General features: G+C 37.2%; 1 protein-coding gene and 1 long non-coding RNA gene across 2 annotated transcripts; both read right to left on the bottom strand.

The window, feature by feature from the left end:
- Positions 1-6316: 6316 nt before the first annotated feature.
- Positions 6317-7932, bottom strand: LOC140979713 (uncharacterized). Its single transcript, XR_012175796.1, has 3 exons — positions 7759-7932; positions 7142-7194; positions 6317-6612 (listed from the first exon to the last, which is right to left on the bottom strand). It is a non-coding gene; the product is annotated as an uncharacterized lncRNA (long non-coding RNA).
- Positions 7933-8409: 477 nt separating this feature from the next.
- On the bottom strand, positions 8410-9051 carry LOC140979040 (uncharacterized). The gene has a single exon (XM_073444395.1). It carries the CDS (start codon positions 9049-9051, stop codon positions 8410-8412), a length of 642 nt encoding a protein of 213 aa, XP_073300496.1.
- Positions 9052-15405: the final 6354 nt, after the last annotated feature.

Raw genomic sequence — 15405 nt, 5'->3', positions numbered from 1 at the left:
TTTGAAAGGTGAGGGCCGAAATTTTTTTGAGTTTAAAATGGGGTGAAATATTGCTTAAATAATAATTATTGATGATTTAAGGTTGAAGGAATTATCTATGCCATGAAAAGATTAAGAAAAGATATTAAAATGGAGAGTAGATAAATATTTTTAAACCCAATTGTGTAGTGGCCAAAATCTTGATAAAAATGGGAGGAAAAATATTGTTAAATATTGTATTTTAAATCTTTAGAGTTTTATCTACTCATTAAATATTTTAGTGAATTAAGAAATTAATTATTGAACTTTATTTACTACTTAATCTCAAATTATTTAAATAATTCCTTAAACATTCTTTTACATTAATTTAACTTATTATTTATCTTAAATAAATTCTAGGAAGGTTTTCTCAATATTAAAATTTACCTCAATACTCCAACTCCGGTCCGGCCTCAATTAATTAACTGAAAAGATAGCAACTAAACTACTGCATAAAAATAATTAAATTTAAAGAAAAGAAATTTAATACTCATGCAATAAAAGTCATTTTAATTTAAATACTAGGAATTATGCATGTCTTATACGTCGTCTAATTTACGGGTTCTACAGCTTGCTTTGCTTCGTATACGAGACCAATGGCCATTGGGGCTTGAACCACCGACCAGAGTCTCTTACCAACGTCCCAAGGCATGGCTTGAACCATGGCTAAGGGCACTAGGCCAGCCACAATCCAAGCAAATACCACAAGGTTCAAACCGAGAACTTAGAAAATCTGTACTGTGATGTATCGAATCACCTTGATGTCTTGTATCATTCCAGTGGCCGTATGATCGACCATGGCTCAATCTAGACATAATGAAGTGTTGTATGAACCATGGCTATGGGCTAGGAGCCAACCAAGATCCACCTAAACCCCGAGAAGCCGAAGCTTCACTCACCCACGCCAGAACAAGAAAACCGAGGGGCATTTGGTTTGTTGCTTTAAAAATTTCGATGGATCCGTGAACCAAGCCTTGAAAGATTGTCTTGCTCACGTCCTAGACATGCTAAGGAAGGGTTCAAACCATGGTTACAGGCCTTAGACCAACCATGATCTGAACACTCTCCTTAGACCACCAACAACCAAAACCGAGGGCCAAATTTGCACTATGGGAGAAAGTTGCTGTAAATTTCTTGATCCTAAGTGCATGGCCTTGAACCAATGGACCAACATGCCTCCAACACACCCTAGTACATGCCTAGATGCAGCCTTGAGTACCGGGAACCGAGCCAACCCCTGAAATCACAAAAAACAACTCCACCCGTGAAGTTCAAAGGAGAGGGAGGGCAGAGAAGTGCTTGCACAGAATTTCAAAAATCTTGCTGTCAAATTCTTTTTCTGCTTAAATGCTGTATATAAAACGTGTAAAAGTATCTATAGGACTTGATTGAAGAGAAAAGAAACCATATATACATGCCTGAAATTTTGTTTTGAATAAAACAAACAATACGACGGATACGGCGCAGCGGAGACGGAGTTCCTTTCTTATTTTCTTGTTGCAAGTTCTCGATTCTTGCTGCTGATTCTTACTGAAATTTTCGAATGTGAGGGGATTGAGGAGTGTTAAGGAATGAAGGGGTAGGTTACAAGGAAAATAAAGGAGTCAAGAATGCATTAGAGGGAAGTTTCAAATTTAAGGAATGGAATGGCACAAGGAAATGATTTTCTTCCTTCTAGTTGCTCAAAAATGAGGGATTGGCTAGGCTAATTTTAGTGGTTGATTAGGTGCAAAAGTGCTTAATTATTAATTATTGATGATTTAAATTGAAGGAATTAATCATACCAAGAAAGGATTAAGGAATGATATCTAAATGGAAAGTTGCCAAAACATGCAAGGAATGATTCTAAGGGGGGCCGAAATTTGCTAAATAAATGGAGGTAAAATATTGCTTAATTATTGAATTTTTAACTCGTTAAAATTTTAAACACTTATTATGTATTTTAGTGAAATAATAAATTAATTTAGGATAGTAATTTTCTTGCATGCATGGCTAAGTCTTAAAATAAATTACTAACATATTAAGTTACAATTTCTTAAATAAAATAGGCCTAGATTAGTTTATCCCAATTGGTTACATATTTTAATTTAGGCTTTTAATTAATTATTAGACATAAAAGAACTTATTTACTAACTTAACTTCAAATAATTAAATAATTCATTAAACATTCTTTTACATTAAAATAAATTATTCATTGGCTTAAATTAAATTTAAGAATATTTTCTTATTATTAATCTTAACTCAATTCCCCAAACTCCAGTCCGGCCTCGCGTACTTATCCGAAAAGATAAAAACTAAACTTCTGCGTAAAATAAATAATCATGACTTAACTAATTTTAAAATGAATTTAAACCCTCATGCATAAAAATCATTTTAATTTAAATAATAGTAATTATGCATGGCTTATACGTAGTCTGATTTTCGAGTTCTACTTCACCATAAACTCATAGTGCCCGTAATGCCTCCGGAAGGCTGTCTTATGCACATGTGACTCCCTCACCTTCATCTGGTGGTAACCGGATCAAATGTCTATCTTGGAGAACACTGGCGCTCCCTGTAGCTGACCAAACAAATCCTCGATCCTCGGCAACGGATACTTATTCATAACTGTGACTCTGTTCATCTCTCTGTAGTCAACACACAGTCGCATGCTGCCATCTTTCTTCTTGACAAAAATAACTGGTGCGCCCCCAGATGGGATCGATATTCAGAACCTTGAATCCATCTCTACTGGTATGATTCCTAGTCGCTTAACGAAGGATTCGGATATGAAGAATGCGTAGCCCCTGAATCTAGCAATGCATGCGTGGCTACACCTGCAATATATATCCTTCCTGCGACAAAACTTACTATCAAATCTAATAGTGTTGAACTTAAGGAATTTCTTATCAGCAACTAACCCAAAATCCTCACAAAATAACTGAATTAACGCAACCATCATTCCCAAAAATGCGAAATTAATCCTCAGAAAAATCGAGAATTGCAACTTAGCCCCTCAAAGTTCAAAAATTGCACTTTGACCCTTAAATTATCGGTTATTACAATTGGGTCCCTAAAATTCCTCAAATCAAACAATTAAATTCTTAATCCCAACCAGGTATAACATGCATCCTAAATCTTTCTAAGTTATAAATCCTTATACAAGCATAAAATCCATGCAATTGTATGGTAAATTAAAATCTTAAACAATAGGGATATCAATAATCAGTGTCGAGTCTGGCTCTGCATCGGCCTCCTCGGCATGCATCACATAGGCCCGGCCAATAGTGGGGCCCGTGTTCTTTGGGCAGTCCGCTGCTTTGTGGCCCTCATATCCACAAACGAAACATCTGAAAGTCCCCCATAAGCACCGGCCAACATGGAACTTGCTGCACTGCGGGCATGGCTGCCAGTCATCTGGCTTACGCGCCCCTGGCGCCTGAGGAGATCTCTGACGTTGGGACCTCCTAAACTGAACCTGGGGCTTCTGCTGCCCCTGTTGCCTCGGTGGCCCTGAGAACTGTTTCTTCTGATGCTGTGGAACTGGACTGTGTCTGATGCCGCTTCCTCTGCATCTCAAAATCTATATCCCGCAGAGCATGCTCCGCCAGAAAAAGCGCATGCGGTGGCCTCATCGTAACCTGTCGGCCTCATCAGCATGACATCCTGGCGGAAGGCGGGTCTCAGTCCATCCAAAAAGTGCCGCAACTTCTGATCGGCATCTCTCGCTATCATGGGCACAAAATGACAGCCCCTGTCGAACTTGCGGATGAACTCCACCACAGATGAGTCCCCCTGGCGGAGACTCGTGAACTCTCTCGTCAGGCGGCCCCTGACGTCAGCTGGAAAGTATTTCCCATAAAACAACTCCTTGAACATGGCCCAGGTAAGGGTAGCCAAGTCCACAGCATGAGCAACTCCCTCCCACCACAGGGACACATCGTCTCTAAACATATAGATGGCGCACTTGGCGCGGTCGCCATCCCTCATCTGTAGATACTCAATGTGCAACTCTAGAGAATGAATCCATCCCTCAGCTAAGAACGGATCAATATTACCCCCGAATTCCTTCGGGTTGAGCCGACGGAACTGCTCAAAAACATCTACTTGAGGCTTAGTAGCCTGCTGTACCTGCTCCAGTAGCCTAGCCATACCCTCCAGAACTCGGGTAGCTGGGTCCCCTGGCGGCGGTGGTGGAGGTCCCCTGCCACCTCCAGGAATCTCATCCTGCCTATCTGCACTGGGAGCAAGTCTGGGAGGCATATCTGAATGCAGTCCAATTTATAAACATAACCCATCATGTAATTAATATAGTTTTTAAAACAGTAAACCCTTAAATCGTAAAAGCAGTTAAACATATGTCGTAGATCATCATAAAGCGTAAATTATGAAAACATGCAGGTGATAACAGTAAATCATTTTAAACATCTAAAACATAAAAGCTTACAGACTTGAGGTTTTGAAAACTGAGCTGCAGAAGCTGGCGGCGGCACAACCCTATACAGGAACCTTGCTCTGATACCAACTGTAGTTTAAAAAGTGCGGAAATATTTTTTTTTTAAAGATCACATTTTGAAATTAAGCATTTTAATAAATTTGATGCATGCAATCCTACTTAAAAATATCATTTAAAAATAATCATAATTAATTACCAATAAAAGTATAACGGAGCAAAAACGAGTAAAAATCCTAACATCAAACAGTAAAATAAAATAGCGTATAAAATGCTCATATCCTCCCAATAACATAAAATCGTAAATGTGCGGAAAAACATGAGGTCCTCGGGTCGTGTCGCCCACCAGGTCTGTCGACTCAGAGTTCTGCACCTCCAGTCCCCTCGACATCGAACTCACCTGCATCACTCAAGCCTAATGAGTCTAAAGACTCAACACGCATGTACCAAAAATAACAAGTACATATACTTGGCACACAGCAGTGAAAAGTAACATACTAAACATACGTTTCATTAACTTTAAAAGCGTAACATAAACGTGTAGTGTAAAATCATGACGTGTCAAAACAGTTCATCGTTAATCATCATTCATCATTCGTCATTGGTGAATTCAGTTCATCAGAGATGACTATCGTACATCATCATTTACGATGTATCCATCATACATAGAACCGTGGTACCCGGCGGCTGTCGGATATCAGTGACAGGATTACCCATCCACTTTTCCTAGGCTCATTTACATATACGTCTTATGCATTTACATATACTTCGATAGCCACAACTAATTTTCATCATTCAAAACATCATCATTTTCATCACTTAAAAAAATCATGCACATTTGCAATTTTCTTTAAGTCCAAGCAGGCAACGTATATTTTCATAAAATCTTAAAAATCGTGATCATGATGCATAAACATATAAAATATAGTAAAATTTGTGCTCAGGGCGCTGCAATGACCTAAATCTCAACTCGGGTGTAATATGACCATTTTGCCACTAGGAAATCCAAAATTTACCGTTTTACCCCTACACCTCTAAAATTGACTCGAAGCTTACTAAACTCCTTAAAATATACCAAAACATATTTATAAGCTTCCTAGACGTAAACTCGAGCCCATTTCATAACTTAACCGATTCGTTTTAAAATTTGAATCGGGGTCCCAGTTTTAACCCGAATCGACTCGAAACTTAACCGAATTTTTCCCAACTCTTTACCATGCCTTAACAACATCTAAAGGTCCTAAAACCCAAAAATCCAGGCCTCTAATTTACGAAAACCAGCTCCCAACGCTGTTGTAAAATTTCAACTAGTTCTCTTATCAAACCCACGATGCATCCCCCGACTACTGACACCCCTCGGCTCGCACCAGCTCACACCAGCCACAAACAAAGCCGTCAAGGACCTAGACTAGACCCTAAGGGACATACCAAACCCAAGGAACCAGCCCCATGCAGCCTGTACAACGAAAACGAGCATTAGAAACCGAAGTCTTCACACCCAAGCCCCTCTCCACGCGTGCGGTCTGCTAAATCAGGTGGTTCCAGCACGTGCCGAACCCTTCCAAGCCTTGTCTCAGACCCACCAGGGTATGGTCTAAGGCTTTTCTAGGTCTCTGCGTTGCTAGATGACCCCTGAACGCTATTATCCCAAGAACCGAGCCACCCCCATTGAAACATTTCTCTCGGCCCTTCAACCTGCAGCAACCAACGACGGTTCTAAACCCCAAGACAACCCCTTGACACCAAGGAGAGCCCTTAGCATTGAGAACTAGCAACCCTTGAACGAAAATACAGAAAAAACGTGAACAACTGTGGCGCCCGATTTAGGAATTCATACTTATTCCCTTACTAAGTGCCACATTTTCTACAATATTTCTTTATTGAACTTCTAAATTTTATTTTTTACCATTATTATTATTAGAAAGATATTGTAGATAAAAATTTAAATATTTTCTATTATAATTTAAAGATTATCTACAAATATTTACATTCTTATTTCAAATATGTACAATTATTTTACAGCGGAAGTTTAACATTCATATATACAATTATGTTACAGCGGAAGTTTAACATTCATTTATAAACAGATCATCCCAACTTTCAAATGCTCTTATTTCAGCTTCAGTTATTTTCCTCTTGTTCCAATTCGGGGGTTCCTGTGTCTGGAAATTACAATAGACGAAAAGAAACAGAGGGTTAAGTCTTTGACGACTTAGTGAGTTTAAATTAGTATATGGCTTTTAAATAACACTTCATCATAATAATAGACATAACAATTTAAATATTATGAATGATATGCAATGAAATAGTAGATAAATGAAAATTCCATAAATTAACATTGATAGCTCTAATTGAGCACTTTTTACGAGCCGGGTGAACCATTCTCCGGACCGAATATTCGGTGCGCGTTTTTCAGATGAACCATATACTCGGGACTTTTGACCCATTGTTCATTGGACACATTTTCCGGGCCGAAGCCACGTTGTCCAGTGGACTCAATTTCCGGACCGAAATCCGTTGGCCATGACTCCATTCATTAATGGTATATCAATCCATTCATAAATATGCAAGAAAATATATCAGTAATTGAAATGAACTGTGGATGATATTTGAACATTAAATAAATGCTATTGAAATTTCCAAGCCAAATGCCAAAGGCTTTAATAGAAAAATGAATATTAGTTTCCTCACCTGATAACTTATAGTTTAGGCTTGATTAATAATCCGAGTTGCTGGAGCAAGTCCTAAAAATATATTATGAATGATATTTATATGTTAGAGTTTTAAAGTAACTAGCTGATCATTTTTAGATTATTTTTTTGTTCAAAATTTAACCTGGTTGATTTTACTTAAGTTTCTAAAATTCATATTAATTAGAAGGTATATCCAAATATTACGAAATTTGGCCAAAAAGTCGGGAAATTCAACAGGAACGTTCGGCCGCCGGAAAATCGGCGATACGGCTGCGCGTGCAGAACACGCGCCGGCGGTTAAGGCGCGTGCAGTACACGCGCCGAGTGGCCTTCAGGCGGCAACGCGCGGCCGGTTTTTTTCCAGCATATGGAACTTTTTATGATCTTGAATTCTTATGTTGAAAGTATTTTCAAATTCCTATCCGATCAATAACAGATTTAAATATCGTCGTATGATTAAATAAGGTACTCTGGCATTCCGAAAATGTTAGTTCCGACAATATTTTGGGACGACGGGCATTATGTACCTTATCTATGCAACAAGAGGTACAACTTTCATGTTCAAGCTGACCTCTAGTTTGGTGTGTAGATATAAGAAAAATGAGCGAAAAGTACCTAGCTTGAATACGGGATACCGTTGCCGTTTTTGCGAAATCTCTTTGTTTGATTTTCTCGTTTTTGAGCGATCCTTTTACGTCACCTCCAGTGCTATATTGTTTTATGATATGAGGTGAATAGTTGGTGATTTATCGGAATTTTTCGGAAAGGGGTATAGCTATTTTTCTTCTCTTTTTCCCTTGCCTCATCCTTCCCTTTCTGTCTCTTTCTTTCTTCGGCTTTGTTCTTCTCGGTGGATTTGGAAAGTGTCCAGGTATATATATAGCGAATATTTCATGTTATATTCTTGTATCTAATTATGTATTGCACCTAATTATAATTTATCTTACATTGAAATTAATAAGTATTGTACTTAATTTCTTAACATATGTATTGAGCTCAATTATAATATTTTATTATATTTTGGGTATTTGATTTTGGAATGAGAATCCCATAGTGCTTGACGAATTTTTAAGTGTATTGTGATGTATTTTAATATATTTCTAGATACTTTGGACAAAAAAAATTTGTACCGAAAAATAATATGATAAAATTTTAAAACTGAAAATAGTAAAATTTATACTAACAAAACTGCATTTATGCACCTTTGTTTTTAGGGTGTCACAATATCCCCTCCTTTTTTAAAAATCTGGTCCCCAGATTTAGGAGTTATTGGAATAAATGAGGATATTGGCATCTCATATCTTTTTCTGTTTCCCACGTTGCTTCTTCAATGTTGTGGTTTTTCCATAAGACTTTTATCAACTGAATTGGTCGACCACGGAGTTCCTTTATTCTTTGGTCCAAAATCTTCACAGGTTGTTCTTCATATGTTAGATTTTCTTCTAGATCTATCTGTTGGTGGTCAATCAATTGAGCTGAGTCTACTTTGCATTTCCTTAATTGTGATACGTGGAATACGTTATGTATACCAGAGATATTTTCGGGTAGAGATAGACGATAAGCCACTGTGCCTACTCGTTCTACCACTTCAAAGGGTCCAACAAATCGAGGATGCAACTTTCCCTTCTTTCCAGTACCCTTGATTCCTTTTCTTGGTGATACTTTTAGTAATACGTAATCTCCGACTTCAAATTTCAAATCTTTCCGCCTTTTATCTGCATAACTCTTCTGTCGACTTTGAGCTGTTTGTATTCGTTGCCTGATAAGTTGTATTTTGTCGATAGCTTCTTGTATAATGTCAGGCCTGATTGCTCGTTCTTGTCCATTCTTTGTGCCTCTCCATTCATCCATATCCTTGTTAAAAGGAGAGCGACATTTTCTTCCATATAATGCTTCATATGGGGCCATTTTTATTGAAGATTGATAACTATTGTTGTATGAAAATTCAACTAGAGGCAAATGTTTTCCCCAAAATCCAGCACACATGCGCGAAGCATGTCTTCCAATATTTGAATGGTTCGTTCAGACTGACCATCGGTTTGCGGATGTGCTGCTGTGCTAAAATTTAATTTGGTACCAAGGCATTCCTGAAGTTTTTTCCATAATCTTGACGTAAACTTCGGATCTCTATCAGATACTATGGTAGTGGGGATACCATGTAACCGTATAGTTTCCTTCTGATAGAGTTCAGCAAGTTTTTCCACCGCATATTTGTGAATTATGGGTATGAAATGTGCTGACTTGGTCAAGCGATCAACGATTACCCATATGCTATTAAAACCTCCTGGGAGCTAGGGTAATCCGGTCACAAAGTCCATAGTTATTTGATCACATTTCCATTCTTGTATAGGAAGTGGTTTCAAAAGACCTGCTGGTCTTTGATGTTCAGCCTTTATCATTTGACAAGATAGGCATTGTGAAATGAAATCTGCAATATCTCGTTTCATTCCTTTCCACCATAAGTGTTTTTTAATCTCTTGGTAAATCTTAGATCCTCCTGGATGAATGCTGGTCCGAGACTGATGTGATTTTTCCATTATTTCCTTTTTCATTGAGCTAGGCACACAAATACGGTCATGATAGCATAATATTCCTTGTGAATTGGTGACGAAATTGGTGTCAGTACGGAGTTTTGAAACTTCTTGGTCCAATTCTTGATTTTGCTTAATTCTGGTATGAAATTCAGGTTTAATTCTCAATCCGGCCAAGTGCCCACAAGAATGGATGTGTACACATTCTCTTACTTCTTTCACTTCCAAACAAGCCATGCTAATCTTTCTACTTAAAGCATCAGCCACTACATTAGCTTTACCTGATTGATAAAGAATTGAACAATCGTAATCTTCCAAAAATTCAATCCATCTTCTTTGTCTCATGTTCAACTCTTTTTGAGTAAATAAATACTTCAAGCTTTTGCGGTATGTATAAATATCAAAAGTGGAACCGTACAAATAGTGTCTCCATTTTGCTAATGCAAACACTATTGCTCTTAATTCCAGATCATGAGTGGGATAATTTAACTCGTGATTCTTTAATTTTCTAGAGGCATATGCAATAACTTTATCGTTTTGCATTAATACACATCCAAAGCCTTCTTTTGAGGCATCTGTGTAAACCACAAATCCTTCTGTTCCTTCTGGTAAAGCTAATACAGGTGCACTAGTAAGCATTTCTTTTAATTTGCAAATACTTTTCTCACACTCATCAGTCCACAAGAAAGGGTTGTCTTTGCGAGTTAGCTGTGTCAAGGGAACAACAATTTTCGCAAAATCTTTAATGAATCTTCGGTAGTATCCTGCTAAGCCGAGAAAACTTCTAATTTCTGTGATGTTGATTGGTTGTTTCCAACGAGATATGGCTTCTATTTTTGCAGGATCTACTTCCAGTCCTTTCTTAGAGATAAAGTGGCCAAGAAATGACACTTTTTCTAGCCAAAATTCACACTTACTGAATTTGGCATACAATTGATGCTCTTTCAAAGTTTTGAGAATCAATCGTAAATGTTGAGCATGTTCCTCATGACTTCTTGAAAATATCAAAATGTCATCTATGAATATGACAACGAATTTATCCAAGAATGGTTGAAATATTCGATGCATCAAATCCATGAAAGCTGCAGGAGCGTTGGTTAATCCGAATGGCATTACCACAAACTCATAATGTCCATAACGGGTATTAAAAGCCGTTTTGGAGATGTCATCCTCCCTAATTCTCAATTGGTAATATCCTTGTCGCAAATCAAGTTTTGAATATACTTGAGACCCTTGTAAAACATCAAACAAATCTTCGATATGCGGTAGAGGATATTTGTTTTTGATGGTAACATTGTTCAGTTCTCGATAATCAATGCACATCCTTAGAGTTCCATCTTTCTTTTTGACAAATAATAAAGGAGCACCCCATGGAGATGTACTAGGCCGGACATATTTCTTGTCCATGAGTTCTTGTAATTGAAGTTTTAATTCTTTTAACTCTGAAGGTGCCATTCGGTATGGAGTTTTGGATATGGGTTGTGCTCCAGGTATTAGATCAATGGAAAATTCTACGTCTCTCTGAGGAGGTAAAGTATTGATCTCTTCAGGAAAAACCTCTGAAAATTCTTGTACAACTGAGATTTCTGAGATCTTGAGTTGATCTTTTGGCTTATTTATCAAATAAGCTAGAAATCCTTGTCCGTTGTCTTTTAGTATAGCCCTAGCTTCTGCTGTTGATATTATTCCCATGGTATGGTTAGTTTTGGAAATGATTGGATGAGAAGTTTGAAGATAAACTTCATTTGTGTAACAATTGATCTGGGCTTGGTGTCTAAATAACCAGTCCATTCCAAGAATAATATCATAGTTCTTGATAGGTAATTCAATCAAATATGCTAGATATTCTTTTTCTTGGAAGTTTAAGGGACAGTTTTTGTAAATGATGTCAGTAATCATTGTTGTCCCTAAAGGTGAGCAAATTTCGAAGCTATATGGTAGCTGCTCAAATAACAATGGTAATCTATGTACGAAAACTTTTGAGATAAAAGAATGAGTAGCTCCTGGATCAAATAAAGTTTTTGCAGAACTGGATAATATGGTAACAGTACCTTCTACGACTGCAGTGGGGTCAACTTCCTCTTTTTTGTTTCCTAAGAGGGCATAGGCTCGAGCAGGTATCTTTGGCTTTGTTGTGGGTTGAGTCTTCTGCGTTCTTTTTGGACAATCTTGAATACGGTGTTGCTCACTTCCACAAATAAGACATTTCCCACCTTTTCTCCAGCACTTTTCTTCTTCATGATTTGGTAATCCACAATATCCACACTTTTTATTGTTGTTTCTTGGAACTTTTCCTTTAATAGCTTCTCCTTGCCTGACTGGTTGTGTTTTCTGTTCAAATTTTCTTTCCCGGTTATTATCCTCAAAAAGGTTGGGCTTCCTGATTTTCTTTTCTTCTTCAGAATAATTAAGAATAGAGAATATTTTGTCGATTTTGCTTAGCCAAGATTCTGCTTGATACGCATCTGGTTTGCCTTCAAACTTTGGCGGTTTAAATCTCAAAAATCTTTCAAGAGCTCGATCATTTGCCTCAATGTGATGTTTTTGAGCTTGATCATGAGGTCGTGGTTGATTTTGCTGACAAAACTGCACAAATTGATGCATTATTTCAAACATATTTTGTATGTTTTGTTCTTGGGGGGGATTGTGTTGAGCGTTTCTGGAATTTTCACCAGTTGCCGAGTTGTGGTCATCTTGAGGGGGAATGGCTTGTCCGATTCTGGCTTGAGTACTATTTTGTGAAGACGTCATTCTAAACACATAAATATAAAATATGAACATATCTTGCACTATATTTATATCATAAAAGTACATATTTATGTCAGAGGGTAAACAGTCAGTTTTATTTATAAACAGGACATGTTTCAAATATTTACAATACCCAAGCATAATACAAACAGAACAAGCAAACTGAGTCATCATGCCTACAAAAAATGATGACCTTGATAATCATCATACCTACAAAAGATGATGATTATTAATACTAATTATATACTAGTGCAAAAAAAAAAGTCATTGTCTTCATTCATCGTCTGAGAGATCGATAAAAGTTGTGTGGCTCGAGCCTTCTTTTGTGCCTGTAGTTCCCATGGTAATATTTTGATCTGTATCCGGCAGTGATGTATGTGGTTCAACAGGGTCCGGTTCATAACTAAGCTCATTTTCATTTTCACTTTCAGGTAGGATAGTCATTGGAATAAGTTCATCAACTCCAAATACAAAGTTTTCCCACATGGGGTCAGGAAGAAATTCAACTTCCGGTGACTGCAACAGATAATCTTTTATCATAAAGGGGTTTTGGTCTATTGTTGTGTTCATGATTCCAGGATATTCTACAAAAGGGGCTGGTACATACGGTGGAATATTGTTAGTCAAGCTACTACCTCCGGTTTCAAATGTGCTAGTGATGGGAGGAGCTGTGGTCTGATTAGCTTGATTTGTGTAAGATGGACCGATAACACCAGGTTCCATTCCGTGGATAGATTGATAAACCAGTTCACGTCCATGTATGAATAAGTGGTCAATGTGGATCGAAGGGTGTGAGACTCCTTTTAAGAAACTAATCAAACCTCGGTCATAGAATTCATGCATGTCTAGTAAGTATATAATAGTGCGGTCTCTTTCATACAGTACATGACCCAATTCTCCCTGATATGCTAGATTATCAGCCCTCATCCGTTCTTCAATAAATCCGTGAAAAGTTTCAGTTGTTCCAAAGGTTTCAAAATGCTCTCGATACATATTCACTAGGCATTTCAAATCCGAGTTTTCTTTGCTTAATTTTGTTATCTCTTCCTCCATTTGTTTGATTATTATAGTTTGTTTATTCTTTGACGTCCCACTAAACTCCATCATCCTGAAATGAGACATTTCAGTTATGAGGAAAACATAAAAATTAACATATAACATTATAATAAACCTTAGGCTCGTGTCTCTAGACTCTAAGAAACCATGCTCTGATACCACCTCTGTGGCGTCCAGTTTAGGAATTCATACTTATTCCCTTACTAAGTGCCACATTTTCTACAATATTTTTTTATTGAACTTCTAAATTTTATTTTTTACCATTATTATTATTAGAAAGATATTGTAGATAAAAATTTAAATATTTTCTATTATAATTTAAAGATTATCTACAAATATTTACATTCTTATTTCAAACATGTACAATTATTTTACAGCGGAAGTTTAACATTCATATATACAATTATGTTACAGCGGAAGTTTAACATTCATTTATAAACAGATCATCCCAACTTTCAAATGCTCTTATTTCAGCTTCAGTTATTTTCCTCTTGTTCTAATTCGGGGGTTCCAGTGTCTGGAAATTGCAATAGACGAAAAGAAACAGAGGGTTAAGTCTTTGACGACTTAGTGAGTTTAAATTAGTATATGGCTTTTAAATAACACTTCATCATAATAATAGACATAACAATTTAAATATTATGAATGATATGCAATGAAATAGTAGATAAATGAAAATTCCATAAATTAACATTGATAGCTCTAATTGAGCACTTTTTACGAACCGGGTGAACCATTCTCCGGACTGAAATATTCAGTGCGCGTTTTTCAGATGAACCATATACTCGGGACTTTTGACCCGTTGTTCATTGGACACATTTTCCGGGCCGAAGCCACGTTGTCCAGTGGACTCAATTTCCGGACCGAAATCCGTTGTCCATGACTCCATTCATTAATGGTATATCAATCCATTCATAAATATGCAAGAAAATATATCAGTAATTGAAATGAACTGTGGATGATATTTGAACATTAAATAAATGCTATTGAAATTTCCAGGCCAAATGCCAAAGGCTTTAATAGAAAAATGAATAGTAGTTTCCTCACCTGATAACTTACAGTTTAGGCTTGATTAATAATCCGAGTTGCTGGAGCAAGTCCTAAAAATATATTATGAATGATATTTATATGTTAGAGTTTTAAAGTAACTAGCTGATCATTTTTAGATTATTTTTTTGTTCAAAATTTAACCCGGTTGATTTTACTTAAGTTTCTAAAATTCATATTAATTAGAAGGTATATCCAAATATTACGAAAGTTGGCCAAAAAGTCGGGAATATCAACAGGAACGTTCGGTCGCTGGAAAATCGGCGATACGACGGCGCGTGCAGTACACGCGCCGGCGGTTAAAGCGCGTGAGTGGCCTTCCGGCGGCCACACGCGGCCGGTTTTTTTCCAGCATATGGAAATTTTTATGATCTTGATTTCTTATGTTGAAAGTATTTTCAAATTCCTATCCGATCAATACCAGATTTAAATATCGTCGTATGATTAACTAAGGTACTCCGGCATTCCGAAAATGTTAGTTCCGACAATATTTTGGGACGACGGGCATTATGTACCTTATCTATGTAACAAGAGGTACAACTTTCATGTTCAAGCTGACCTCTAGTTTGGTGTGTAGATATAAGAAAAATGAGCGAAAAGTACCTAGCTTGAATACGGGATACCGTTGCCGTTTTTGCGAAATCTCTTTGTTTGATTTTCTCGTTTTTGAGCGATCCTTTTACGTCACCTCCAATGCTATATTGTTTTATGATATGAGGTGAATAGTTGGTGATTTATCGGAATTTTTCGGAAAGGGGTATAGCTATTTTTCTTCTCTTTTTCCCTTGCCTCCTCCTTCCCTTTCTGTCTCTTTCTTTCTTCGGCTTTGTTCTTCTCGGTGGATTTGGAAAGTGTCCAGGTATATATATAGCGAATATTT

This window comes from Primulina huaijiensis, chromosome 6 (genome assembly GCF_012295235.1).
Source record: "Primulina huaijiensis isolate GDHJ02 chromosome 6, ASM1229523v2, whole genome shotgun sequence".
NCBI lineage: Eukaryota > Viridiplantae > Streptophyta > Magnoliopsida > Lamiales > Gesneriaceae > Primulina > Primulina huaijiensis.
Note: the sequence above shows the minus strand (reverse complement) of the source record. Positions and strands in the feature narration are given on the sequence as shown.